A 27506-nucleotide genomic window follows, 5' to 3' on the forward strand; every position below is an offset into this window, starting at 1 on the left:
CCCTTTATCAACATGGCTACCTATCAGCGCAGGGCACTTTGGGACTCGTAGTCAGGACCTCGCCTGTTTATTCTTTTTATTATTTTTGTTGTTGTTGTTAATTCTTACCCAAGAATACTTTTCCATTGATTTTTAGAGAGAATGAAAGAGAGAGGGAAGGACAGAGAAGATAGCGATATGAGAGAAACACATTGATTGGTTGCCTCCTGCACACGGCCTGGCTGGGGGAACTGCCCTTGACCGGAATAGAACCTGGGACCCTCCGGTCTGCAGGCCCAGCCTCTATCCACCGAACCAAACCGGCTAGGGCTCGTTTGTTTATTCTTACCTAAAAGGGCGCGCCGGAGGTTGTGAGAAAGCCTGTATGCGGCCTCGCTGGCTGCTGGGAGTTGTAGTCCTCTGTCCTATCTCTGTCCCTACTGTTTCCGGTGCCGTCACTGGGCCGAGCAGTCGGTGACAGCCCCGAGGGCCCCCGCCCCACGCTCATGGCCGAGCCGGACCGTGAGTCGGGGCCTTGGTGGGAGGGTCGGGCAGGGCCGCTCCGGGGCCTGCCTGAGATCTGCAGGCCCCGGGGCCGAGGGCGGGCGAGGTGGGGCAGGAGATAGGGGCTGTGTGGGGAGGAGTGGGGTTCTGGGGGCCGTTGCTAAGTTATCCCTATGGCTAGGTTGGTGGGTTTCTGGGTCGCGAGCTTTTAAGGGTCCGTTTGCTTTGTCTTCCAAGTTTAGCAAAGAGGGACCTTGGTTGCCAAGGACCCTCTTTGCTAAAGACTTAGGTTGTTGCTGTCCCGGTTGCTAAGGGTACCTGATTGTTAGGGGGAACTGTAAGATGCTAGGGGACCCCTGGTGTTCCCTCCTATCTCTTCCCTCTAGTTCCTGTGCCCCTCCTAAACAAATCATCCCCACCGCACCTCCTCTCACTTCCAGTCCGAGTATCTCTTACCTTTTCTCTTCCTTTCTAAACTTACCACTGTCTGTAAACCTAACCCTCCCCGAGCGCGCGCGCGCGCACACACACACTATTATGTCCGTCCTGATTCCTCTTGGTGTCCCCCATGCCCTGAATCCTTTACTTTCTCCTCCCTCTACTAAGCCTTCATGTCTCAGCGCCTTTGTCCCTCACTAACCACCTCTCCTCCCAGCACTCTCCACTCTGCTTTTCCCCACCCTCTCCCTCTCTCTACTGCATTTTTACCTCCACCCCCATACACCAGTACAACTAGTTTGGTGGGTCTTCTTGCCCCGGCCCCCTGCTTGAAGCCCTTAATAACTCCTTAACCATTCCCCCCACTGTAACCACATCTGCTCCCCCTCCTCCCCCAGCCTCTGACCCTCTGGAGACCCAGGCAGGGAAGGTGCAGGAGGCTCAGGTGAGATGGGGAAAGGGTGGAGGGAAGGAGAGAGATGGACTTGTTCCCAGACCCCACTCCCCTGGGGGGGGGGGGGGACAGAAGGGAGAGTTACCCCAGGGCCCTGAGCTCACAGCCCCAGTCCCTCGCCCCCACCTCCCAGTTCAGCTTCCTGGGGAATAGTGGATTCTGAGGGCTATCGGAGTGTGCAGCCTCAACCCCAAGCCTGCCCTCCTGAACTTTTCTCTTTCCTTGCTCCCCACCCCCCAGTCCCTTCTGAACCTCATTTATGCTGCTCCTGGAAGAGACAGGCATCCAACTTGGTCCCTGAACTCATGGATCTCATGGACAAGTGACTAGAAAATGACCCTACAGGGTGATTATGAAAATAGCTCAGGGCACTGTGGGAGCCCAGAGGAAACTTTGTGGGGTCCCATATTCCAGTCAGTCCCTTCTCTGGAGGAATCCACAGGCTGGTCTAGGAGTCAGATTGAGGTAGACACATTTGCAGTACGTGACGAGTGACTGAATTTTCTTAGGCAAGGTGAGAAATGGTGTTCCACACAGAGGGTGCAGCTAGTGAAGAGACCTGGGAGCCTGGAAGAGTGTTATACGTTTAGGAGGTGGTGACTGGGGGTGGGCAGCTAATTGTATGCATGGCTGACATTTATTGAATACTTCAGCGGGCACTCTGCTTAGTGCTTTATGGGCATCATCTCATTTCATCTTCCCAGCATTCCTGTGGGAGTCAAGGCCTATTGTGGCCATTTTACAGAAGAGGAATTTGAGGCATAGTTGTTAAGTATCCTGTCCTCTGTCTCTCAGCCAGAAGAGCTGGGAAGGGTTTGCAAGCCACGGCACGCTCACATTGCCTTCCAGATGCTTCGGTGAGAGCTAGACACAGAGGCCTGAAAGCCCTGAGAACACCTCTAGGTCCCACATGCTGGGCAGGGCCCTTGAGTCCTTCCACCGGAGCCTCACTGTCTGCAGCCTGAAAGAATGCCAGACTCCCACCCCCACCCCCAGCAGCTAAATTGCTGCAAGTTGTAGGCAATGCAGGAGCTGTGATTAGAGCACCTCACAGGGCACTGCAGAGGAAACACAAGCGGCAGAGGAAGCACAAGCGCTTCCTGGCAGGCCAGGGCTTCTCCCTCGCCTGGCTCCCAAAGTAGGGCCATTGTCAGAGAAAGGGGCTTAATGTTAGAAAGGATCCTCAGTCTCAGAGAGAGAGATTCGAGGGCTTTAATTACAGCATTGTCCATAATGGCGCAAAACTGGAAACAGCCCAAGTGACTGTCCGTAGACAGGTTAAGTGAACTATGGGGCCTCCTTACAATGCAACACTATGCAGCTGCTTAAAAGAATGAGGTGGATCTATAGTATCTTGTTCTGCAGAAGATGCAGGGTGCAGCATTGTGCTATGATATGACCAAGCTCTGAGAAAATGATGAGTTTCATATTCAGAGTGATAGGGGAAAGGGGTTTTTTGCAGGAGAGTGAGTTGGTCAGAATTGTTTTTACCAGTGCCACTGCAGGGCCCAGCCCTGGTCTAGCGCACAGGTCTTCCTCCATTCAGTGGTGGATCGGGCCGGAGCTCCTGCCGGGTGCCAGACCCTATTCTCGGTGCTAGACATCCAGTAGTGAACATGAAAAACCCCTGCCTTGTGGAGCTGACGTCATGGTGGACCTTGTAGATGTTGTTGATGAGATTATTGGACTGGAGACACCAAAGAGAAGGGCTTGTGATGTGGGGGGCAGTGGGCCAGCCCAGACAGGCCATCACACGGAGGGTAGAGGGTAGATCAGAGGTGGAGACTGATGCTGGGAGTCTAGGTAGGAGGCTGGGACAGAGCCCCCAAGGGAAGAGGACAGGCTGGACCAGGTGGAGTACTGAAGAGGGGATACATTATGGCAGGAGGGCAGGGGAGGAAGGCTGGATGCATCTGGCAAACTAGGAGATGGAGGCCACACTGAGATGGGCCCCAGGAAGAGGAGCAGGTTTGGGGAAGATGCTGAGGCCAGTGTGGGACACAGTGGGAGTGAGGAGCCTTGGGTCCCTTAAAGGCAGGCATCCAGGAGGCCATGGGAACCTTGGATCAGAGAGGTGGCATCATCAGTGACTGGACCAAGGCCATTGGCATGGATGAGGCAGGTATCCCAGGCAAGGTGGAGAGAGAAAGCAGGCAGGGCCCAGGATCTGCAATTTGGGAGTCTGGCTAAGGGGAGGGGCCGATAAGGAAATGGAGGGTTGGAAAGGCAGTAACTGGGGTTTTCAGCAGGAGGGCTGATGACCAGAGGGTGAGGACTGAAGTGTTTTCACTGGCGTTATTACATTATTATGGAGTGACTTTGGTGAGGAGGGCTGGGAGGGGGCGGCAGGTGCATGCTACAGGGGACAAGAAGGGATGCAAGGGGAGAATGTGGATTTGGCACATGAAATAGCAATAGTCAGAGCAACCTGAGCACTTACCCCACTGGGTGCTGTCTAAGCCCCTCACATAGATGAACTCATTTCATCTCACAATAGCCCGCTGAGGTAGCTGCCCTCTGACATCCATCTCCAAGATGAGGAACTCTGAGACTCAGAAAAGCAAAGTCACTCCTATGAGATCACACTCCTTGGGAGAGGCAGGCCATGTCCCCAACGCAGGCACCCTGACCCAGAGCCCACACACTGGCCCCCAGAGCTGTCCCTCCACCACGGCCCCTCACTTCCTTGGGCCCACATCCCAGCCCAGAGCCTTTCCCAAAACCGGGGTGTCACCCCACCCCCCACTTCTAATCCCACTTCTTGGGCCTGGCCACCTTACCCCCACCCCTTTCAGGACTCAGATTCAGACACTGAGGGAGGAGCAGCTGGTGGAGAAGCAGAGAGTGAGTATCTTCCTTAGGAGCCTCATTCTGTGGGGGCTGAGGTGAGGGTGGTTTAGGGGAGGGGTCTGGGTGATACCCCTCACCTCCATCAGGGATGACATTCAGGTATGTAATAATGGGTGCAGTGCCAATGCCTGGCGCCCCCCCGGCTGGATCCAGCATGGACCCTTGAGTTGTGGGAAGGCAGGGGATCCCTGGGCTGGGGCAGGGTTGCTCTGGGCCTCTGTGCACCCAGGCTGAGTGCCCACTACTGTCTCTCTTCTTTTTGGCCAGTGGACTTCCTGCGAAATTTATTCTCCCAGACGTTGGGCCTGGGCACCCAGAAGGAGCGTTTGCTGGACAACCTAACCCTGGAAGGGGTGGCCCACTACATGCTGAGTGAGCGCTGTAAGTCCTTCCCCACCTGCCCTGGGCCACTCCCCTCTCCTGGCCCCAAGTGATTTCTCAGCCCCGGCTACTTGAACTACTCACAACAGTTGTCTGCAAGTAACAAGAAACCCAATTCAAACTGGTTTATACCAAAAAAGGAGTCTGTTCAGCCCTTAACTGAAATCCAGCTTGAAGCACGGCCTGGTTCAGGGGCTTCCATGTTGTCAAATGTCGTAACCCTCTCTGGCGCCGGTTTCTTCTGTGTTGGGGGGAAGGTAGCTCCTGGCAGCTCCAAATGCAAGTTCCACCAGCCTCGCAGCTCCCACTGAAGAGCGCATCTTTCTCCCAAAAGAGCAGAGATTGGCTTCAGTTGGTGCAGGTTGGGTCACGTTCTTACACCAAACTAATCACTGTGTCTCTGATTGGCCAGACCTGGGTCACATCTCCATTGCTGAACTAATGACTGCACTCTGATTGGCCAGGCCTGGTTGATAGAATGAAGATGATAATAGTATTTCCTTATAGAGTTATTAGGGGTTAAAAAATTTAATTAAAATGTAAATGCCTGGGCTAGGACATGGAGCATAGCAAGAGCTGTGTGTTCCCTATGATTATTAATTATTACAGAAAGCTTCTTTCAGCTGTGGTGTGTAGGTGCCTCTTTACTGGGTCACCATGTAGTTTATATTTCTTGCTGTGAGTTGAGGTCACCCGAGTCTGAGAAACCAAACCCTCGGCAGTTCTCAACTAGAACAATCAACCCTTTGAGGGTCCTGAACAGACCTTTGTTGAGGAGATCTTCTCCAGTTTCCTTGTCTTCCAGCTGCTGCCGGCTCCCTTCTCGGGTAGCCAGGCTGCCACCCTGAGCCTCCCTCTCCTGGGCAGGCCAGGCCGCTGGCTATAGCCAGCTACTGGCTCGGGTGGGTGGGCCGTGGCTACAGTGTTCCTCCCTCTTCCTGCACCTGGATTTTAGGATAATGGGCCTATGAGGGGATAATAATAAATAATAACAGTTAATTGAGCCCTCACTATTTGCTGAGTGCTGGGCCAGGCACTTGACGGGCTTCCTCTCATTTGATTTTCACATCATTATACCTGTGAGGTCATTACAGGAGTAATCTGGACAGAGGAGGAAACTGAGGCACAGAGAGGCTGTGACTTGGTGCAGGGTGGCACACTAGTTAGAGGCAGAGTCAAGACTCAACCCCAGCCCTATGAATCCAGAGCACAGGCTCCTTCCCCCCGCTGTCCTCCTTTGGACAGGATACACTAGAGGTGCCTGGTTCACAGGGCTGCACTTGTGTCTGTCCATCAGCTGATGGGCAGATGCCAGAGCTGCATGGCAGGGCTGCCTGCCAGCCAGCAGCTAAAGAGGCAACTGGGCTATTGTGAAATGATTCGACCCCTGTCCTGTCTTCCTATCTTCTGAAAGCTGGTAAATATAGGGGAACAAAGTGCTTATAGGTATACAAATCAGGGGTCTCAAGAAATGTAATACAATTGACTCAAGAATAATAGCAAACATATACACAGTTGACCCTTGAACAACACAGGTTTGAAATGCATGGGTCCACATATCAGATTTTTCTCAATAAATACTATATATGTATTTCCTCTTCCTTATGATTTTCTTAATAATTTTCTTTTCTCTAGCATACAGAGAATACAGTATATAATACATGTAGCATACAAATATCTATTAATTGACTCTTTATGTTATAGGTAAGGATTCCAGTCAACAGTAGGCTATTAGTAGTTAAGTTTTAGGGGAGTCAAAAGTTATACACGGATTTTCAACATGCTAGGGTGGGAGTGGGGTCATCTCTATTAAACCCCCACATTGTTCAAGGGTCAACTGTGTAGTGTTTGCCCAGTGGTGGGCACAGATCTAAGTTTTACAAGAATAAATTCAGCCCTAATCAGTTTGGCTCAGTGGATAGAGCGTCAGCCTGTGGACTGAAAGGTACCGGGTTCGATTCCGGCCAAGGGCACATGCCTGGATTGAAGGCTTGATCCCCAGTAAGGGCTGTGCAGAAGGCAGTCAATCAATGATTCTCTCTCATCATTGGTGTTTCTATCTCTTCCTCCCTCTCCCTTCCTCTCTTAAATCAATAAAGAAATATACTTTTTTAAAAAAAAGAATAAATTCATTCTCTCAACAGCCCTGTAAAGTCAGTACTGAAATTATGCCCATTTAACAGCAGGAAACTGAAGACAGAGTAGAGATCTGAACTGAGACGCCCTGATGGTGAGCAGGAGAACCAGGATTTGAATCTGTTATCCACTCTCCTGTTCATTAGGTCTGAGAGTGGCAAATCTTTGGTCTTCACCTGAAAATTGCCAGACTAATGTGTGTTTGATTACAGAGAAAAGAAATGTGTATAATATGCTAGAAATAGGTGGATTCAGGATTGTGTCCAAAAGATGAGGTCCTGCCAGAGATTTTTACAATAACCAGTAACTCTTCTGGGGGAAACCCTCAACCCTAGCCTCCTCATTAAGATCTAGTTTTAGCCCTGACTGGTTTGGCTCAGCGGATAGAGCATAGCCTGCAGACTGAAGGGTCCCAGGTTTGATTCCAGTCAAGGGTACATGCCTGGGTTGCGGGCTCAATCCCCAGTAGGGGGTGTACAGAAGACATCCAATCAATGATTCTCTCTCATCAATGATGCTTCTATCTCTCTCTCCCTCTCCCTTCCCTTCTGAAATCAATAATATATATATTTTAAAGATCTAGTTTTATCTCACCCAGATGGTGTGGTTCAGTGATTGACCATTGACCCATGAATCAGGAGGTCACCATTTGATTCCCGGTCAGGGAAGATGCCTGGGTTGCAGGCTCGATCCCAATGCAGTGATTCTCAACCTTCCTACTGCCGCAACCCTCATGTTGTGTGACCCCCAATTTCATTGTTACAAATTGAACATAATTAAAGCATAGTGATTAATCACAAAAACAATATGTAATTATATATGTGTTTTCCAATGGTCTTAGGAGACCCCTGTGAAAGCGGTTGAGAACCGCTGCAATGGGGGGTGTGTAGGAAGCAACCAATTGATGTTTCTCATTGATGTTTCTATCTCTCTATCTTTCTCCCTTCCTCTCTCTAAAATCAATAAAAACATATATTTAGAAAAAATCTAGGTGTGTCTACGTCTAGCTAGGGCCAGAAGCTTCTCTACAAGTGGCCTTTTCTCGACTAAGTTGGTATAATTTCAAACAGTAGATTCTTTGTCCCCATACTGGCTCTTCCACCAATCAACTGTGTGACTGCTTCCCCTCTCTGATCCTTGGTTTCCTCATCTGTAAAGTGGGGATGTTAACACCACCTGCCTCGAGGTGGTTGGGAGGACCGTTCATGCATCTGCAATGTTTGCCCCAGGGCCTGGGACCAAGTGAACAGTGTCAAGGGCTGTGATAGATGGTGTTATTTTGGGGCCAAGCAAACCATGTCATATGATGCATAAACTCCTTTCTTCCAGGTCGCAGGGTCATCTGTTTGGTGGGAGCTGGAATCTCCACGTGTAAGTGCCCCCTCCCCCTGTTTTGGGGGAGCCCCTTCCAGGGGCGAGGGGGGGAGGGGGAGCCATGTCTAGGCCCTCACTTGGAAGGGTCACTGTGGTATAGATGGGGCCCAGGTCCCTGATGGATTGCTCCCTGCCCCTCCTCCCCCAGCCGCGGGCATCCCTGACTTCCGCTCCCCATCCACCGGCCTCTATGCCAACCTGCAGAAGTACCATCTTCCCTATCCAGAGGCCATCTTTGAGATTGGCTACTTCAAGGTATGTGCAGGGAGGAATGTTTGCAATGATGGGAATAGGGGATGGAATGGGGTCATCTGCTCTCATGTCACCAGGGGCATCTGGGTGCCCACCTGCCTTTCACTTTCTCTTCCACAGAAACATCCAGAGCCCTTCTTTGCCCTCGCCAAGGAACTCTATCCTGGGCAATTCAAGGTGAGCTTTCCCCCCCGAATATATTTTATTGATTTTTTACAGAGAGGAAGGGAGAGGGAGAGAGAGTTAGAAACATCGATCAGCTGCCTCCTGAACACTCCCTACTGGGGATGTGCCGGAACCAAGGTACATGCCCTTGACCGGAATCAAACCTGGGACCCTTTAGTCCGCAGGCCGACGCTCTATCCACTGAGCCAAACCGGTTGGGGCAAGGTGAGCTCTTTTTTGCCAGGGAGAACAGCAAAGGCTGGTGGACAGCAGGCATGGGAAGGGCCACTTGGACAAATATAAACTGGTCATTAAATACATGGGCTCTGACTCCTGATCCCTCATTGCCTGCTCTTTTTTGTTGTTAATTTTTACCTGAAGATATTTTTTCCATTGACTTTTAGAGAGAGGAGAAGGGACGGGGAGAGACAGAGATAAACATCGATGTGAGAGAAACACATTGATTGGTTGCCTCTCACATGAGCCCTGACCAGGGCTGGGGATTGAGCCAGCAACTGAGGTATGTGCCCTTGACCTGAATTGAACCCGGGACCCTTCAGTCCACAGGCAAAGGCTCTATCCACTAAGCCAAACCAGCTAGGGCTCCCTGCTCTTTTGACCTTGAGCCTCAGTTTTTCCATTTGTAAAATGAAGCTGATAATATTATATGAAAAGGGTTGTTGTGAGGCTTAAATGAGTTAACAATATGCACAAAAGCCCAGTCTCTGAAGACAGGCTGCTTTTGTACAAACCCCAACTCTAAACTTGGCAGCTGTGTGACTTTGGCAAGATAATCAGCTTCCATGTGCTTGTTTCCTCATCTGTGAAATGGGGATAGTGATGGCCTGTGCCTCACAAGGTCGATGTGATGATTCCATGAGGTAAAACAGGCACAGTGCCCAGAACAGTGAGCGGCAGGTGGCGATGTGGGGAGCCTTCTCTGTTCCTTTCATCATTGTTATGATTGCTCCCCTCCAGCCGACCCTGTGTCACTACTTCATCCGCCTGTTGAAGGAGAAAGGGCTGCTCCGGCGCTGCTATACTCAGGTAGGCGGGACCGTGGGCATCCTGGGCGGGAGAGGGCGGCTGCCTGTGACCTGGTGCCTCAGTGGTAAGAGCTCGGGCCCCTGCTGCTTTGTCCTGTGACCTGCAGTGAGCCATTTCCCCTCTCAGCCTCAGTTTGCCCTTCTGTAAAGCAGAGGCCAGACAGCTACACACTCTCAGGCCTGTGGTGACATGGCAGTGAACTCCTCTTCTCTGAGCCATCCCACATGTACTGAGAAAGGACCTGGTGCCTGAGGGGAGGGGACACCATTTACACCATAGATTTCATAGATTTTCCAGCAGATGATACCAGAATGACTGGATCTAACAAAATCCGTACACTATGTCAGTATCCTAATGGGCAGATGTAGTGTCTTAAGAAAGGGTCATCTTTTTATAATTTGCACAAAAGCCTCATATGTGCTGTGGGCTCCTGGCTCATACATGTCAGGTGCTGAGCCTAGGGCCTCAGCCTGGGGTACTCAGGCAAAGATGGCTCACCTTGTTGGCTCCTGGACTTCTGGGATCTCACACCCCTAGCAGTAAAAAATGTTTATGCCTCTGCCTTTGTTTTTTGGTTATGTATTGAAATTACATGATATCATGCATGCTATAAATTATACTCTACCTCAGAACCCCAAATTGTAAAATAGAGAACACAGGAATGTAAATAGGCATTCTAATATTTCCTTCCTGCCCCTGGCAGTTTGGAGCCCGCAGCCTCAGAAACCGCCACCAGGGGGAGGATGAATTCTCGGTAGGCCCAGATTTTTCAAATGGAGTGCAGGTGCTCCTGCCAGAGCTGGTAGTGTGATGGGGTAGAGGACAGTCACCTCCTAGGAGTGGCCCAGGCTCAAGATAAACCTGACCTTTCTTCCCAGAGGGTCAGCTTTATCCACAGGATGTGGCTCAGACATGATACAATGGCTCATCTGAGCCAGTGCCCTCCGTGCGTGATTTCGTGGACTCCTCACCTTGCCCTTGCTGGCATCCCTGCTCGTTAGCTTCTGTCACAAAGGTTTACTGAGTGTCAGCCGAGTGTCAGGCCCTGCTGGCAACAAACAGCTGACTCCCTGCCCTCCTGAAGCTGACGTTAATGTGGGGAGAGACCATGGACAAGATGCATATGTAGCTTATGTGCTGTGGCAGATGAGAGTTCTGTGGAGTAGGTTTAAGCAGAAAGGGACATCTGAACCTCTGTGTGTGGAGGGTGGAGTGTTGTTGTAAACAAGGTATCAGGAAGGCCTCACTGAGACATTTAAACAACGACCTAAGGGAAGGAACCATGAGATTATTTTGGGGGACTGCGTTCCAGGCAAGGGAACAGCCAGTGCAAGATCCTGCGGGAGACCGAATTTGATGTGTTCAAGAAGCTGGATCTGAGTAAGCGAGGAGGACAGTAGTGGGAGAGAATGGAGGAGATGAGGTCAGGGAGGTGACAGGGGCAGACCTGATCGGGCCTCGGGCCTGAGCAAGATGGTGCCACAGGAGGGCTCTGAGCAAAGCAGGGATGAGATCAGGTGTCCCTCTGGCTGCCTGTAGGAGCTAGACCAGCCATGGGCAAACTACGGCCCGCGGGCTGGATCCGGCCCGTTTGAAATGAATAAAACTAAAAAAAAAAAAAATGACCGTACCCTTTTATGTAATGATGTTTACTTTGAATTTATATTAGTTCACACAAACACTCCATCCATGCTTTTGTTCCGGCCCTCTGGTCCAGTTTAAGAACCCATTGTGGCCCTCGAGTCAAAAAGTTTGCCCACCCCTGAGCTAGACTATGGCCGCAGTGGGGAGGGGGTTACAGAGACCAGGGAGGAGGCTGCTGTGATGGTTTAAGCAGGAGAGGATGGAGGCTCGGCCAGGGTGGGGGCTGTCAAGGGGAGAAGGGGCAGGTTATGAATCCAGTTTAAAGCTTGAACCAGCAGGACTTGTTGATGGATTGGATGTGAAATGATTCATGAGAGAGAGGAGTCAAGGATGACTGGACAGCTCTCAGCCTGGGCAACCTGCTGCTTTTTACTGAGATGGTGGGAGGTTGTGGGGGTGGGGGCAGAAGAGGAGTTTGCTTTGAGGCCTATTGAGGTTGAGATGCCACGTGGAGATGTGGACGGATGGTTGGACACAGGAGTCTAGACTCAAGCCAGAGGGGCAGCGTATAAACAATGTTTAAACTCACCAGACAGGATGAGATCACAGGGTTCCAGCATGAGAAGCCCAGGCCCAGGACAAAGTGCCCGTCAGAGCTGCTCAGCGGGCTCACTTCCCAGCTCTGCAGAGGCAAACGTGCCTGCCCTTGACCGTGAAAGTATGGCAGCTGCCTCCTACTTTGACACGAAAGCCAACATGAATACATTCTGGGGTCAAAGGGTACTCTGCAGGCATTCCCCCTCCAGTTGCAATATTTAAAGCATGAAATTTAACTATATATAATATTCAAACTGGCATACTACCTAAAATAGATAAAGGTGGGAAAAAATCTTTCCATTCTCACATATCTTGAAACTTTTTTTTTCAAACTTAACACCCTCTTCCTTGATCTCAGCCACTATTTGAGTCACTGACCCAGTTTCCTGGAACACATTGTCTTCACTTCTTTCTGAATTGTGGTGATGCAGCAATTCTGAAGCGACATATCATGCAGTTTTTATCTAAAGGCACAAGTATCCACTCAAATGTGAGAACAATTGCCCTGTTCACCTAAGTCACTTGATCATCACAGCAACACATTCTTTGAAATATTGGCATTTGCACTTTACATAGGGTTTGGACTTGTCTTTCTTTCTTTTCAACCAATTTATTTGCCTCTCTTTATTTTTCTTTCACTGGGCAGCTAAAAGAAGGAAATCCTTTGTCAGCACAATTCATTGGTCTCCCGCCTCAGCTCGCATTTTGGTAATGCACAGCCATACTTGTGCATTATTTTTATTAAAAGTATTTATTTAAGCCAAACATATGATGGAAGCAAGATCTCAAATGTTCCCTGAACTTAGCTTTCTTTCACCTCACCCCTTGTCTGAAAGACTCTTCCGTATCCTCACCCACATAGCAGCCTCATGCTTTTTAAAAGCTGTCAATGGTCATATGTCTAACAGGGACACAATGTTTTAAAACAAAAAGGGAACCAAGGTTTAAAAATCAGATTTCAGGTGAAAACCCTAAAAATTGGGAAGCGCTGCATCCTGGGTGGCCTTCCCCGGGAGAATGGCTGGCTGGAGTTGAGTAGCCACTGCCCACTCTCGGAACTGCTCACCCTTGCCCAGGGCACACCCTCTCCATGGCCGGTTTCCTGCCGGCACCGGGGCCACTCGGCAGTTGCTGAGTATCGTCTCAAGTTCAGTGCTTGTCCTTTGGGACAGAATCTCCTTGGGCCGTACTGCCCAGCCCCCAGCTCCCCTCCCTGCAGGCCACTGATGTGGGCTCCTTCGCGTGTCTCATTCTGTGGCAAGCAGATACACAAATTCAAATATATTTTTTTCACATCCTGTACACACTGCCTTTGTGCTTTTTTTGCCTTTTAACATAGTGGCGAGATCATTTCCTATCCGTACATACAGGTTGGCCTCATTCTTTGTTTTTGTTTCTTGATTCACATGGCGTCAAAGAATAACAGGCATTCAGGCAGCTCTACACGCTATTGAGTTATCTGCGCGCACACTGCTTATGTACAAGGGAGTCAGTAGTAGGCTGAATCAAGTAACAAAGGCAAACTGGGATTCCCAGTGGAGAGGGGGAGGGAGAAAGCTGCAGAGAATCTGGGAACAGTGACTCTTGTCTGCATGTTCTGGGGGTAAGCTGATTTCTGGCAGGGAGGGGAGAGTGCAGTTGGGGCCATCTGCCCTTGAAAGGACCCTTTCAGTTGTCCATGGCATCTCCAGGAAACCTTGTCGGTTCAGCTGTGGGCCACACGTGACGGACCTTCTCTGTAACATCTGCCAGTGTCCTCGGTCGGCACCGGCCTCCCGGGCAGACGAAAACTGCTCCAGAGAGGCTGCGTGTTGAGAGAAAAATGAGAGCACAAATGTGTATGTGGGAGAGAATATCCTTGTTTGGTGAATAAGGAAAGTTTCTTTGTCTTAAAGGAATACAGTTAAGATTCTATCCGTGAAACAGACCTGTCAGAAACCTGGCTGCTAAATAGGCAAAGTGTGATTAAAACCACAAAGCCCCGCTGAGTTTTTTATTTCTGCTTCTGCTTGGCCAGGGCTGCCGCACACCGCTGTGCAGTTTGGGTGCCACATCGGAGGGCGCTCCGTCTACAATGGGAACGTTGTACATCATTTCAACAGATTTCTAGTAGGCGGCACTAAAGCATGTGGTTCCGACAAAACAAATGATCTGAAAAATGGAAGCAAAGTGGCCTGAATTTGCAGAGAAATGCCATATGGGCTGGTGATGGCCATGGCCTGGGCTCATACACCTTTGAGTTTGGACCCGTGCCTAGAAGCATCCATGACTTTTACCCTTTCAGTGGCACCATAAGAATAAACAGAATTTTTTAGACACACCCTGCCCCTTGCTTTTCCTACCTTCTCTCTCCCCCTGTCCCACTGGTTTCTCTTGGCTACAACTCCCTGCTCCGTCTTCTGCTCCTGACTCTCTTTCCTCCCTCTCCCTCCAGAACATAGACACCCTGGAGCGAGTGGCAGGGCTGGAGCCTGAGGACTTAGTGGAGGCCCATGGCACCTTCTACACGTCGCACTGCATCAGCCCCCTCTGCCGGAAGGAGTATACACTCAGCTGGATGAAAGGTGAGGGGCTGGAGGTCATCCCTAAGGGCAGGCCTTCCGCCCACTGTCCGCTGCTCAGCTCCAGGGACAGGGCCTTCCCCAGTGGGCGCCTGTTCTGCCCTGCACAGCTCTGTGGCTCTTTTTATTTTATTTTTATTTTTTAAAAATATATTTTATTGATTTTTTACAGAGAGGAAGGGAGAGAGATAGAGAGTTAGAAACATCGATGAGAGAGAAACATCGATCAGCTGCCTCCCGCACATCTCCCACTGGGGATGTGCCCGCAACCCAGGTACATGCCCTTGACCGGAATCGAACCTGGGACCCTTCAGTCCGCAGGCCGACGCTCTATCCACTGAGCCAAACCGGTTAGGGCTGTGGCTCTTTTTAGTAGATAATGGCAGCCTCTAAAGATTTGAAGTGACAGTGAGGTTCATTGCTCCACCACTACCTCACAGCCAGGTTATGATGGCTGCAAGCTCCAGATCCAGGTCAGCCACACACAGAGACAGGTAGCAGAGGCCCCCAAATGGTCAGACAGCCTCTTTCATGATGTCATGAAACCCTAGCTCTTTGCCTTTTGAGGGGCTCTGACCTTAGTGTACCTGATGTGCTCATCAAGGCAGCTGGAACTAAGTTCTCAGGAGAGCAGAGCTGTCCGATACAGCTTTCTGAGATGAGGGAAACCCCCATCTCTGCACTGTCCGGTATGGCAGCCGCTGGCTTCACTGAAATGTGGCTAGTGGGACCAAGGAACTCAATTTTAAATGTAAAAAGCCATATGTGCTATGATGACCATATGGGACAGCACTTGTACGAGAAACACAGGACTCAGTTAGCCCATGAGTTCAGGCGAGCAGAATCTATGGAGTGTGAAGCCAAACACAGGCCTGGTCAGGGTTGAAGGCTGGGGCTGCCCCTAGGGGTGCAGACTACAGGGCTTGCTAAAGTCATAGTCCCCATTCATGTTAGTGTCCAAAAAAGGGGGGGAAATTTTTCAGCCAACCCACATTTCTTGAATACAGCAAGAGCCTATTTCTGACATCCACTGTGTGAATTAAGAAGTCACTTATGAAGAAATGAATGTGAGGTGTGAGGAATCATAGGAGCTAAGAACGAAGAAAAGGCAAAAAAAAAAAAAAAAAAGAAGTCACTTATTTCACCCATGAAAACCCATTTCTGACATTCTTTATGCTAACTTCACAAAGCCTCTGGTGTCCAGGGGAGATAAGGACAACACTTGTATTAGGGCCTCTGGATAGAATACCAGCTGACCGTCCTTCGAGTGAGGAGGCCTGAACAGCCCATACGCACAGCTGGGGATGATGTACAGTTAACATTACACCATTATGTTCACTTACAGCAATATCTCACGCAGCACCCACAAAATAGGATACTGTCAATGCAGAAATGTTTTAAAATAAATGACAGACATTAAAACACTTCTCTATTTGTCAAAGAAATGAATGGTTGAATGAATGAGCTAGGAGTCTATGGATTGCAAGTGACAGAATGCTTTTCAAGTTTTCTTAATCAATAAGCAATAAGGAGACAGACCAGTGTGGCTCAGTGGTTGAGTGGCGACCTATGAACCCAGAGGTTGCTGGCTCGATTCCCAGTCAGGGCACATGCCTGCGTTGTGAGCTCAATCCCCACTGCGAGGTGTGCAGGAGGCAGCTAATCAATGATTCTCTCTCATCATTGATGCTTCTGTGTCTCTCTCCCTCTCCCTCTCTGAAAACAATAAAAATATACTAAAAAAATAATAATAAGCAATCAGGAGCATGATAGTCACAGTATGGTGTGTGGGGGTGTCTGTCACAGAACCCAAGTCTGCCTAAAGGTTTGTCCCCATCCCAGGATCATCTGTGTATTCTTCCCTCTCGTTCTGCCACAGGCCTGGGACCCCAGGCCTCTCTGACCCAGGAGGAAATAGGGCTGCCCTCAAAGACCCACGGACAGAACTTCACTCTTGACTCCAGTTTCCCCAGGTTGGGAGTTGGGGAGTCCAGTGGCCCCTGTTAGGAGCAAGTGTCTGCTCATTTGTTGACTCTTTCATTCAGTAGCTAAGCCGGTTGCTGGGAGCCACCCTTGGACTCCTGGGGCATGGGGGAGGACAGGGGCAGTTCTCTGAGAAGGGGGGTCCCTTCTGAGCAGGGCAGATACCCAGGAGGTTCCCCGGTGACTGGGGTGTCTTTGCGTGGACAGTGAAGAAAGGGGCAGGGGAGGCGGCAGGGCAGGCTGCAGCCCCAGCCCAGAGCCTCTCACCTCCTTCTCCCCTTCCCCTTCTCCACACCCAGAGAAGATCTTCTCCGAGGTGACTCCCAAGTGTGAGAACTGTCAGAGCGTGGTGAAGCCTGGTGAGCCTTGGGGCCAGGGACCAACTGAGGGAGATTTGGACCGCCCGAAATGTAATGCCGACTTGGAAGGACCCCACCCCACTAACCCCTTCCCCAGAAGGCCACAGTCGCCATCCACCCACCTCTGGTCACCCTCTCTCCAGGGAGAGGGCTCTGTACCCTGGCCTGTCCCTGCTGCTCTGCACCCCCCACCCAGCCCTGAGGTCTGCCTTCTGCTCCTTCCTGTACTCTGCCTCCCCTTGTTCACTGTCTTTTTCTGTCCTGTGTTGTCTGTCTGTCCATCCGTTTCCACCTCAGATATCGTGTTCTTTGGTGAGAACCTCCCAGCGCGTTTCTTCTCCTGCATTCAGTCAGTAAGTGTCTCCATCACCACTCTGTGCTCAGCCCATGTAGGGACAGCCTGGACCCTGCCCTGGGGAGGGTCACTTCCTCAGCTAGCTGTTTGTGGGCTTGCAGTGGGGACTGGGGTGGGGAGGGAGGGGCTCAGCCTCAGCTGAGGGTGGAGCCCTCATGGCCATGGCCACTCCCCCTTCACAGGACTTCCTGAACGTGGACCTGCTCATCATCATGGGCACCTCCCTGCAGGTGCAGCCCTTTGCATCCCTCATCAGCAAGTAGGTTGGGGTTTGGGCTCGGGGGTGCTGGGGGTAGGGGAGCCAGGACAGGTCCTCACTACTCAGCTCGCCATCCTCCCAGGGCACCCCTCTCTACCCCACGCCTGCTCATCAACAAGGAAAAAACTGGTCAGGTGAGTTGGCTTTTATTCACATCTTCTCGTTCTTCCCTGCCTGCATGATCCTCACATGGGTCCCCATTTCTTCCCACTGGCTGCCTCGGAATGATGGGATGGGTCTCTAGGGAACCCAATAGTTCAGACCCCTCAGGTCCAGACCAGGGATTCCAGAATCCAGAGGGATCAGGTTCTGGGCTGCCCTGACTCTAAAATTCCACAGGCTCTGGGTCATTCAGAGCCCTTTTGAGCAAGTGACATAACCCCAACTCAAAGCAACTGAAGCCAAAACACTTCCTGGGACTGAAGAGTCAGGGCAGCTGGAGCCTGGGCCTTCTCAGTGTCATCAGAGTCACCAGGGGCTTCCTCTTGGAGAGTAATGTTTCTTCCAACAGGCAAAACATGCCATGTGCCAGACGCTGCTGTAAGCGTTCTCCCTGGGTTAACCCACTGACAGTACAACCCTCGGTGTGGGTTCGATGATCATCCCCATTACAGACAAGGAAACTGAGATTCCGAGAGGCCAGGTCACTTAAGCGAAGTCACAGAGCTGGGATGCAAAGCCAGTGCTCTTTTCTCTCCCCATACCCCCTCTTCCCTGCAGACTGACCCCTTCCTGGGAATGATGATGGGCCTTGGGGGAGGCATGGACTTTGACTCCAAGAAGGCCTACAGGTAAGGCCTGGATCTGCTGTGGGAGTGGAGCCTGCGAGGGACAGGTCCAAGGTGGGGGTGGGGCGGGGGTGGGGCATGAAGGCACACAAACAGGGCAGAGCTAGCAGGGGCCTGGGGCAAGCCTGGGAGCTCTGATTCTCACTCAACCACAGGGATGTGGCCTGGCTGGGTGACTGTGACCAGGGCTGCCTGGCTCTTGCTGACCTCCTCGGATGGAAGGTGAGGAGCCTGGGCCACCCCAGCCCTCCCTGAGCCCAGTCCCTGGACCCCTGCCCCATGGGTCCTCTGACCCTATGAGGCATGGTGACCTCTGACCCCTGGAAACATTGTCCCCTGCAGAAGGAGCTAGAAGACCTTGTCCGGAAGGAGCATGCCAGCATTGACGCTCAGTCAGGGTTGGGGAGCCCCAACCCCACCACTTCAGCTTCCCCCAGGAAGTCCCCACCTGCCCCCAAGGAGGAGGCCAGGACCACGGAGGGGGAGAAACCCCAGTGACACCTGCGCCTCCCAGGCAGGATACCCAGCTCCTTTGGGGCAGTTGAGCCCCAACCAGCCCTGGTCCTCCCTAACTTGCAGCTTTTGTCTGGGGAGCTCAGAGCATTCCCTCAGTCTCATAACCACCCCCTCCTAAAACGGGTCCCAGCCCCCCTGACCCTGGCAGATCTCTAACATCTCCTGGGGGCTGAGGCATGAGCCACCCATCTCTAACAGCCGGAGCCTCTAGCCACCCCAGGGGCAAGGATCAACCTCCCCTAATGTCTAACTGCTCCCGGGAGACTGAGGAGCCTCCAAGTTTCTAACTGTCCCAGGACAGGGCCATAGAGCCCACATACTTTCAACTGCTCCCAGGGGCCTGTGGCCAAGTAGACAAAATTTAACCTACCCTGGCAGGACTGGAGGCCCTCCAAACATAACTCATCAAATGGGGGGATTTGAGCCTGCAGACCTCCCACCTCTCTGCCTCCAATTCCTAAAGTGGGTGCTGGGCTGCCTTCACTCAGGACCCAATTCCCATGCGGAATGGGCAGATGATGTTGCCTATTGGAGACAAATTAAAAACAAAAAACTAACAATCAGCTGTCTGGCCTCGCTGTTCCTTTCTGTGGGCTCGCAGGGAAGCAGCTGCGGGAGGGGGTGAGAGCTGGGGCCTCTTAAGGAAACCAAGACATCTACAGGCTCTTGTGAGAAATAGAGCAAGGGGTGCCAGAGAGGCTCCTACCCCTGACTTCCCATCATCAGGATCCTTCTTCCAAAGCCCTGTTATCTGAGGCCTAAGGCCCCAGAAAGAGGCAAGAAGTCAATTTCAGATCCCCCCCAGCCCCGCCTCTTCCCCCTCCACCCCACCCAGCCAGCTCAGCTTCCTCTCTGTGAGGAAATACTTTCACTTCCTGCTCCTTCAGGCCTCCCCTCGGAGAACAGGTAGGGCCCCCAGGGACCCAGCAGCTGGCATGGTTATCCCCCTGTGCCACCTTTGGTATTAAGCAGCTCCCCATCCTGCTCTGCCCAGCACCAACCACCTCCTCCTTCCCTCCCATGGGACCCAGGTGAGCACCTGCCTCCTTCCCCCACCCCTCTTGCTTGCTCCTCCCTGGACAGGGCACCTGCTCTGGTTCCCCCTTCCTAACACCGTGGGCTTCTGATCAGCGGGCTGGTTGATTTGTTAAGCTGTTTATTATCCATCTTCTCTACCCGCCCCAAGAAGATGGATGCCCCCTGAGAGCAGGCCTATTCTGTCCCCAGGCCACAGGCACCTAATTCTGGGCCTGTACTCAATATTTGTGGGATGCATGGATGCCTGGATGCATGGACCCAGGTTTCCTACACCTGGGAGTGCTACAGGGGAAATGTTCAAAAATGCCCACTATAGGACTCTGTACCTGGTTAAGAGTTGGGGTCCGATGGACAGATAGAGGGATGTCTATGTGAGAAAGCAAAGATTAAAATAATGGTAGAATCTAGGTAGTGGGCATATGGGAGTTCCCTATAAATTCTTTTCCATTATTTTTTTAATGTTTGAAATTTTTCATAAAAAAAATAATGGGGCAATATTTGAGAGCCCCTCTGTGGTCTGGGAAGGGTGGAGGAGGGGAAATTGTATAACTTTGGTGTCATGGATCCTAACTAGGCACCGGGTCTTGGCTAGGCTTGTTACTCAACTGGTCCACATTCACACGGCTGCACTGGATATTAAAACCTGAAATATTTCCCTACCATTTGGTAAATGTTTATCATTTTGAGTGCTCTCCCTCTCCCCTACCCCAAGACACACTGACCTTCCTGCTGGCACGCCCAGAGCACACCGCCATCCAGTGGTGGAAGAATTCACATCTGGCACAGCAAGGAGCCGTAGGTCCATTCCAATTGGTCAGGGTCTCTGCCATGTTGGTTGTAAATATTTTGAACATAATCCCTGAACTAGAGCAGCCTTGAGCCTTATCTTCCTCCCTGCCAGAGGCCAGGCCATGGCTTGCTGGCCTCCTACATCCTGAGGATGGCCCAGCCAGAGGACCAAGCCTTGGCATGCCCCACCAATGGGGAGAGGTGAGTACTACTGGGGCTGGGGTCTCCATCTCCTGCCCCTGGATTCAGAAACCCCTTCCATCCAATTGGTGCCCCGCACAGGACCCCTTACCCCATCTCTGATCCCTCACCCCCAGGCTTTCCTTTCCTACCCTTGATCCCACCTCAGTGTCCAACTGCCCATCTCTGACCCCTGGTCTCCTGGACCCTGCACTTCCCAGACTGGTCCCATCACAGGAGAATGGAGCAGGTGAGACCTGCTTAGGGGTTCTCAGGGCCCCAGAGCCACTTCTTCGACTGCAGAGGACCTGGGGAGTGTGGCAGATCCCAGAGCTGGACGCCCAGGCTGCAGAAGCCCTTTTGGAGCTGTGGCCACCCGGGGTGAGTATTCATAGCTGGAGACCCTTTCTGACCCTCTCATGACGCCCTGGATCAGTTAGGACTCTGCTGGTTGTTAGTGACATACACAAACAGGCCAAGCCATAAAGGCTACTTATTGATTCAAATGACTGAAAAACCCAGAATTTCAGGAATGCCTGGATCCTGAGTATCAGACAACTTACACAGTTCTCTTCATCCTAATTCTTTGCTTTGCTTTAAACTGTGGGGAATTCTGAATGTTTTGGGCTGTAAGTAACAAATGCTCATTCTATAGTAGTTTGAACAAATAAGCATTTATATTTCTTTTTAAAAAATATATATTTATTAATTTTAGAGAGGAAGAGAGAGGGAAATCATTGATTGGCTGCCTCCTGGACACCCCACACTGAGGATTGAGCCTGCAACTCGGGCATGTGCCTTGACCTGGTTCATAGGTTGACGCTCAACCACTGAGCCATGCCAGCCAGGCTATTTCTTTTTGTTGTTGTTGCTATTTTGTTTTATTAATCTTCACTTGAGGATATTTTTCCATTGATTTTTAGAGAGAGTGAAAGGGAGGGATGGGGGAGAGAAAGAAAGAGAAACATCTATGTGAGAGAGACACATTGATTGATTGCCTCCCGCACACGCCCCAACCAGGGATCTAGCTCACAACCTAAGTATGCGCCCTTGACTTGGAATCGAACCCACGACACTTCGGTGTGTGCACTGATGCTCTAACCAGCCAGGACAGCATTTATCTTTCTAACATAACCAGAAAGGCAACTGCTGGCTCTAGTTCAGCACCTTAAGTGGCATCAAGGGCGGCGTCCGCAGTTCTCTTGGACTTTCTCATAGTTGCCCAGTGGCTGCTCCGGGTCCAAGCACATGTGTGTGTTCCAGGCCAGAAGGGAAGAAGGGAAGCACCAGTTGCATCTGTTTCTTTTATCAGCAAAAGCAATAGCCTTTACATTTGATTGAGAATATATGGATGGGGCCCAGAAGCAATATTTTTTAAAGCTCATCTAGGAATTATACAGCCAGAGATGGGAAGCCACTGACTATTATTCATCTTCTATGGCTATGCGTATTAATGCCCTGTACAAAGTTGGGGTTCTGCAAGGAATAGGGGATAGATTTGGATAAGACAACTAACGGGTCTACCATAGCTCCCTCCTTGGTGTCTGAGATGGCTGTCCCGAGTGCAGCACCACACCTCAACAGATTAGCAACTCCATTGTAAAAGGCTTCTTGCCCTGGCCAGTGTGACTAAGTTGGTTGGGTGTTGCCAATGCACCAAAAGGCTGCTGGTTTGATTCCAGATCAGGGCACATGCCCAGGTGGCAGGCTTAATCCCCAAGTGTGTGTGTGTGGGGGGGGGGGGGATTAATGTTACACTCCCACATTAGTTTCTCTCTCTTTCTCCCTCTCCCTTCCTCTCTGTAAAAATCAATAAAGTATTTAAAAAAAAAAAAAAAAAAGGCCTCTTCCCAAAGAGCTTCAGCAAAATTCCTGTGGAAGATTCCCATTGGCTGAGCTTGGGTCACATGCCCATCTCTGAACTACTCACAGTGGTCAGAGAGCACTGTCATCCTATTGGCTAGCTCAGATCATGGACTCACTCTGAGGACTTGTGGGAAGTCAGCCCACGCACACTGACTGAGAAGGAGTGGGGATCTTTAGAGGAAACTTGGAGTGTGGAGCCCTAAATAAGGGAAGTAGATGCTAGGCAGGCAAAAGTAACACATCGGCACAAATCCTCTTCATGCTGACCTTTTTCTCCTCCCCACAGAGTTTTCTGGTCACAGAACATGAACCCAGCCAGGTCCTAGTGTTGAGAACAGGACCTTCACCAGGGGAAGTCAACACCTACCAGATCCAGAAGCTTCCTGGAGGTGAGGTGCCTACCCCCGAGTTTGTAGTCAATAGCAAATTTATCATCAAGAATGGCCAACTTTACTTCCAAAATATCTCCCAATTCTTCCCAGTCCTCTCTGCCTTCATCACCCTAGTCTGAGCCATCATCACCTTTTTCTCAGACAATTTCAGTAGCCTCCTCTCTGGTATCCTCATGCCTACCCTTTCCTTCCTGCAATCCAATCTGGGCACAGCAGCCAAAGTAGTATTTCAGTCAATCAGATGTTATATATTTCTGTTTTAAACTCTTAAAGGATATGCAATATCCTTAGTTAAAAATTTAAACTCATCATGGGTTATAAGGTGTTTCAGTAGCCAACCTGTCCACCTCTCCATCTGCCGCCCTTCATTCACTCTGCTCCAGCCACACTGTACTCTTCTCTGTTCCTTGGGCACGCTAGATGAGTCCTAGCCTCAGGGCCTTTGCATTGGTTTACCCCAAGTTAATGCTCTTCTTTGAATGATTGATTTATTTCCATCCTTCAGCCCTCTGTGGAAATGTAACCTTCCTTGACCGCCAGAGTTAAGAAAGCCCTAGTCATTTTCAATTACTCTATTTTGTTTATAGCACTCAATATAATATACTTCACTTATCTTTATTTTTCTATTCATTTATTTTCTGTCTTCCTCTACTGAAAGGTAAGCCATAGGAAGGCAGTGATTATGTCTGCTTTTTGACAACTGTATCCCCAGTATCTGGGAATGAAAAGGTGTTCAATAAATACTTATATGTCCAATGAATGAATATTTGGTGGCATAAGTGAGATGCAAGCCTAAAGATGCAGGAAAATATGGAGACTCAAAGGAGTAGAAATTCCCCCATTCTGAAGGTTCTTGGGGGTTCAGGACTTGGGAAGAGAGAGTCGCAGGGAAGAGGAGGCTGCCACCCCTCATGTTTTCTAACTTGTCCCTCCTGGCCCCCTTCCCTAGGTGTGTCTCTGGAATCCTCTCACCTCTGCATGCCAGACCTGCCCCATCTCCTGGCCTTCCTGTCAGCCAGCAGGTACAAGTTACCCATCAAAAGGGCTAAGGGGGATCCTTCCTTAAAACACCTACCCACATTGTAGCTCCTACTTCTCTTTCCTCAGGGATGTTTTGCCCAGAACACTGCTCTTGCCCCCTCCCACTCTAGGGTCTGGAGAACAACACACAGGTGAGGCATGGTTCTCTAAGGGAGGGAGAGACCAACTTTCTGCCTACTTGGTCCCAGAGGATGGCAATTGGCAGACCAACTACTAGGTTTGAGGGAGGGTAAGGAAGGACATCTGAAAGAGCTGGAGGCGGGACTCCTGGGCCTGAATAAGGATGAGCCAAGGCCCAAACCACAGCTCTTTCAGTAATAAGGCTGGGAACTAAGTCTCCTGATGCACTGAAGGGACCAGGGTTGGCCCCTTGGACATCAGGGACATCTCACTTCTGCTGGCCCTCAGATACTCTGCAGAATGGCAGTGGCCAACTCAACACCTCAGAGAGGGTGATCTCTGTGGTGAACAAGCTCTACCTGGAGACCCACAGAGGGCAAGGGATGAGATCTCCCCCAGAGGCAGCTCCAGAGGCTACCAAGATAAGTGATCCAGGTTAGCTGGGCAGGGCCCTGGGTCCTTGAGATGAGGAAGCTGCTGCTGCCGTTCCGTGGGACCAACCCTGTTTTCCCACTCAGCCCCCAGGAACACCGCCCCTCATCGGGTCTCTTGGGTGGAAGGCCCGCTCAGCCCAGAAGTACACCATCCTGGGCCAGCTCTGGCCAGCCTGGGGGAGGAGGAGGAGGACTACCAAGAAGGAGGACCTGAGGATGTGCTTACTAGTCATGTCCAGGCTCTCGCCAGGGCCCGGAGCAGCTATGTGGCCAGGCAGTTCCGAGGCCTTCAGGCACGCCTCACATCAGAAGCTGAGGGCCCCCACAGGCCTGGGGACCCCGCCACCGAGCTGCTCCAGGATGTGCGGCACCTCCTGACTGACCTCCAGGATCACTTAGCAACGGACCCCAATGTCAGGGCTATCTTTGGGAGCAGAGGGCCTGGGGTCCCCCAGAAGAACGAGGATCTTGGTAATAGGAGGACTGGGAGGGGATTTTTAGCCACTCCCTGAACCCACATCGTTCATATATGTACCATCCCTTGGCCCTACATATGTGTTCACACCCCAGTTCTTCCTCTCTCTCCCTGTGCAACCTGCTTCCTTTTCCACTCACATGCCCTTTCTATAGGTAGTACCACCTCTTCTATTCACCACCACTCCATCTCACACAGGTGTGACAGCCATGATTCCCTCTCCCACATGCGTATTCACACCCAGGCTTCCTCTTCCACATGTGTCCATACCCATGTCTACACTTGTGGGTGGCCAGAAGTTAGGGAGGGGTGGCGGTAGGCCTGAGTGGGTGGGTGGAGCGAGCGGGTTGGTGCGGGTCAGGGGTCAGCCGAGCGACTCTTCCCTCCGCCCCTCGCAGGCCCCGCGGTGGAGGCAGCCTTGTGCCGGGCAGTGCTGGCGCCGCTGATGCCGGCCCTGTGGACACGACTCCGCACGCTCAGGGCCCCAGAGCTGAGGCGACTGCGGAGGCAACAAATAGCCCTGCGGGCGGGGGCGGGGCCTCCCGGAGCCCAGGGGGCTGGGCCTGCGGGACAGGGCGCCGCCCCCACCCTGCGGAGCCGCATCCACTCACGCCTCCGGCACCTCCACGCTGCCTGTGCCCCACGCCGCAAGGTGGCGTTGCTGCTGGCGATGTGCAGTGACATCTACGAGGGCCTGGCTTCGGGCGAGAAACAAGGTAAAGGAGGAGAGTCTGCATCTACCTGGTGTGGACCGGCCTTGAGGGCTGTAGGAGCCATTTAGGAGGTGCCTGTGTGCACGCCCGGGGGCGAGGGTGGCATGTTCTATGTGAGGTGTCTATGCAGGCCTGGAGATCAGGTAAGAGGCGTTTGCACCCCAAGCAAGTGAGGGGCAGCCAGCGCTCGCTGTCCTGGGGATCGGATGGAAGGGGCCTGCACATCCCCGTCCAGCTCAGAGCCTGCCCTTGGCGTCCCCAGAGCCCCTGGGCGCCGACGCCTTCCTGCCGGCGCTGACTGAGGAGCTTATCTGGAGTCCGGACATCGGGGAGACACAGCTGGACGTGGAGTTTCTTATGGAGCTCCTGGATCCTGAAGAGCTACTGGGAGAAGGTGAGCCCCATCCCCAGAAGTCAGGACCCAACAGGGGGGCACCCCAAACAGCCTCACCTGCAACAGGAGGAAAGGCTGGCAAACTGCGGGGCCTTCGGGCCACCAGGACAGCCGGGAGAGCTGCACCAACCCCTTCTTCTTGCCCCTAGTTGGTTACTACCTGACCACGTGGTTTGGGGCCCTGCACCACATCGCCCACTATCAGCCCGAAGCTGGACGAGCGCCACAGGAGCTCAGTTCCGAGGCCAGTGCCTCCCTGTGCCAGTGGCATCGCAGGCGAACGCTACAAGGACAGAGCCACTCCAGACCCCAGGTGACCGCTGGGTTGGACTGTGGGTAGAGGGGAAGACTGGCCCAATTGCCTTTCTGATTCAGGTTCCTGCCTGTCCCCCCAGGCTGATCTGCCCTTTGAGGAACCCTGGGAAATACAGACTGGCCAAGAGACCAATGATGAATAGGGATCTCAAACCTTTCTTCTCTTCAAGCAAGATGCAGAGGCGCCTGTTGTTTAGGAGCAGCAAGGAAGAGGAGGTCCCAGGAAAAGGGAATGGCTTACCTTGGGGTCTTTGCATTGGCTGTTCCTGCTTCCTGGAATGCCCTTCCCTAATATCCACACTGTTCCCTCCCTCCCTTCCTTCAGACCTTGAGGCAGATTTCACAGTCTCAGTGACGTTCTCTCAGACACAACTGTCTGCAACTATAACTCCTCTCCCTTGACCTCCCTGTGGAAGGCAGAATAAGGCACCCCCCACCTCCTCCAATGTCCTCTTCCTAGTACCCAGAATCTGCGACTCTGTTACTTTACATGGTAAAATGGATGTTATAGATGCGATTAAAGATTTTAAGGTGGGGAAGTTATCCTGGAATCTAGTGGGTCCAATATCATCACAAGGGTCCCTTATAAGAGGGAGCAGGAGGTTCAGAGTCAGAGGAAGAGATGTGATGATGCAAGCAGAGGTTGGAGTAAAGGCCAGGAGCTAAAGAAAGCAGGCACCCTCTAGAAGCTGAAAAACACAAGGAGTGGATGTTCCCCTGGAACCTCCAGCAGAAATTCACCCTTGATTTTAGACCCCTAAGATCTGGTTTGCACTTCTGACCTTCAGTACTGCAAGATAATAAATTGGTGTGGATTTTGTTAAGCCACAAAGTTTGTGGTAAGTTGTTACAGCATCAGCAGGAAACTAATACACCCTACCCTGATCTGAAATTGAACCTCCTGGTTCATAGGTAGATGCTAAACCACTGGGTTGGGGGCTCAGTCCCCAGTAGGGGGTGTGCAGGAAGCAGCCAATCAATGATTCTCTCATCATTGATGTTTTTATCTCTCTCTCCCTCTCCCTTCCTCTCTGAAATCAATAAAACTATATATTTTTTTAAATTATTTATTTATTTATTTTTAAAGGGCAGGTAAATGGGAGGCTGTCAGATCCTATACGTCCTTGTTAAAAAGTATTCTGGATCTTTTCTAATTTTTGAGCCACC

General features: G+C 51.4%; 2 protein-coding genes across 10 annotated transcripts; both read left to right on the forward strand.

The window, feature by feature from the left end:
- The first annotated feature begins 370 nt into the window (after positions 1 to 370).
- SIRT2 (sirtuin 2) lies at positions 371 to 19145 on the forward strand. Of its 4 annotated transcripts, XM_059666634.1 has the most exons (17): positions 410 to 501; positions 1320 to 1366; positions 1616 to 1721; positions 4171 to 4219; positions 4493 to 4606; positions 8072 to 8113; positions 8265 to 8371; positions 8489 to 8545; positions 9512 to 9580; positions 14196 to 14325; positions 16605 to 16664; positions 16962 to 17017; positions 17202 to 17278; positions 17361 to 17412; positions 17999 to 18069; positions 18222 to 18288; positions 18409 to 19145. In XM_059666634.1, coding segments are annotated over exons 4-17 (1059 nt in total). In that variant the 5' UTR covers positions 410 to 501; positions 1320 to 1366; positions 1616 to 1721; positions 4171 to 4218; the 3' UTR covers positions 18565 to 19145. The 4 variants fall into 4 exon arrangements, with proteins under 4 accessions (XP_059522615.1, XP_059522617.1, XP_059522618.1 ...); XM_059666632.1 differs by lacking the exon at positions 1616 to 1721 and having other exon boundaries at positions 371 to 501; XM_059666635.1 differs by lacking the exon at positions 1320 to 1366 and having other exon boundaries at positions 416 to 501.
- A 138-nt stretch (positions 19146 to 19283) lies between these two features.
- On the forward strand, positions 19284 to 27402 carry RINL (Ras and Rab interactor like). 6 transcript variants are annotated; one of them, XM_059666621.1, is made up of 12 exons: positions 19284 to 19613; positions 20522 to 20610; positions 20727 to 20970; positions 22742 to 22844; positions 23797 to 23869; positions 23955 to 24019; positions 24297 to 24443; positions 24527 to 24913; positions 25316 to 25633; positions 25893 to 26024; positions 26174 to 26337; positions 26400 to 27402. In XM_059666621.1, the coding sequence occupies exons 2-12, from the start codon at positions 20561 to 20563 to the stop codon at positions 26739 to 26741; spliced, it is 2025 nt and encodes a 674-aa protein (XP_059522604.1). In that variant the 5' UTR covers positions 19284 to 19613; positions 20522 to 20560; the 3' UTR covers positions 26742 to 27402. The 6 variants fall into 6 exon arrangements, with proteins under 6 accessions (XP_059522604.1, XP_059522605.1, XP_059522607.1 ...); XM_059666622.1 differs by having other exon boundaries at positions 19284 to 19488; XM_059666624.1 differs by having other exon boundaries at positions 19284 to 19488; positions 20811 to 20970.
- Positions 27403 to 27506: the final 104 nt, after the last annotated feature.

This window comes from Myotis daubentonii, chromosome 15, assembly GCF_963259705.1.
Source record: "Myotis daubentonii chromosome 15, mMyoDau2.1, whole genome shotgun sequence".
NCBI classification, from domain to species: domain Eukaryota; kingdom Metazoa; phylum Chordata; class Mammalia; order Chiroptera; family Vespertilionidae; genus Myotis; species Myotis daubentonii.

What these genes read in the sequence shown, in the direction of transcription:
- SIRT2 (XM_059666632.1), top strand. An exon ending in TCAGAGCGTGGTGAAGCCTG is followed by an intron (nt 16,665 to 16,961) that starts GTGAGCCTTGGG and finishes TTTCCACCTCAG; the next exon opens with ATATCGTGTTCTTTGGTGAG. An exon ending in CTGACCTCCTCGGATGGAAG is followed by an intron (nt 18,289 to 18,408) that starts GTGAGGAGCCTG and finishes TGTCCCCTGCAG; the next exon opens with AAGGAGCTAGAAGACCTTGT.
- RINL (XM_059666621.1), top strand. Translation starts at nt 20,561, where the DNA reads ATGGCCCAGCCAGAGGACCAAGCCTTGGCATGCCCCACCAATGGGGAG. An exon ending in GTCTGGAGAACAACACACAG is followed by an intron (nt 24,020 to 24,296) that starts GTGAGGCATGGT and finishes GCTGGCCCTCAG; the next exon opens with ATACTCTGCAGAATGGCAGT. An exon ending in TACCAAGATAAGTGATCCAG is followed by an intron (nt 24,444 to 24,526) that starts GTTAGCTGGGCA and finishes TTTCCCACTCAG; the next exon opens with CCCCCAGGAACACCGCCCCT.